Source organism: Fulmarus glacialis, unplaced genomic scaffold (assembly GCF_000690835.1).
Source record: "Fulmarus glacialis isolate BGI_N327 unplaced genomic scaffold, ASM69083v1 scaffold21295, whole genome shotgun sequence".
Classification (NCBI taxonomy): Eukaryota; Metazoa; Chordata; class Aves; order Procellariiformes; family Procellariidae; genus Fulmarus; species Fulmarus glacialis.
In genome coordinates this window covers 1979-2278 of record NW_009215191.1, presented here as the reverse complement: position 1 = coordinate 2278, position 300 = coordinate 1979, and the positions used below count along the sequence as shown (strand labels likewise).

Sequence of the window (300 nt, the reverse complement as noted above, 5' to 3'; positions counted from 1 at the left end):
GGTTTGACCTTAGGGAAGCGTCTGTGCGAGGAGGAGGATGGTGTGGGATGAAGCAGGGGTGGGAGCAGAACCCCTGTGGATTTGGGGGGGGGCTCAGGCACCCCTTCATGCCCTCGGGGCGCCCGTGTCGGCTCCGCTGCTCCTTCCCGCTGTGTTATCCCCCCCGGGGTGACACCCTGCTCTCTCCTTCCAGGCTGACACCCAGATGCAGCACCCGGGCAGGGTCTCCTTCAAGTTCATCAATAAGATGCAGTTGGTGAGTGGCTCCTCGTTGGGTGCCGGGGGACAGAAGGGGACAGG

The 300-nt window shown here is 63.7% G+C and overlaps 1 protein-coding gene across 1 annotated transcript in view; it reads left to right on the top strand.

Annotated features, from left to right (window-relative positions):
* Positions 1 to 193: 193 nt before the first annotated feature.
* Positions 194 to 300, top strand: part of CSF1 (colony stimulating factor 1 (macrophage)) — a gene marked incomplete at both ends in the record, with an annotated part of 2080 nt that continues 1973 nt past the window's right edge. Inside the window, one exon of the mRNA XM_009578863.1 lies at positions 194 to 256. Within this exon, the coding sequence (XP_009577158.1) occupies positions 194 to 256 (63 nt within the window). The remainder of the gene's footprint in view (positions 257 to 300) is intronic.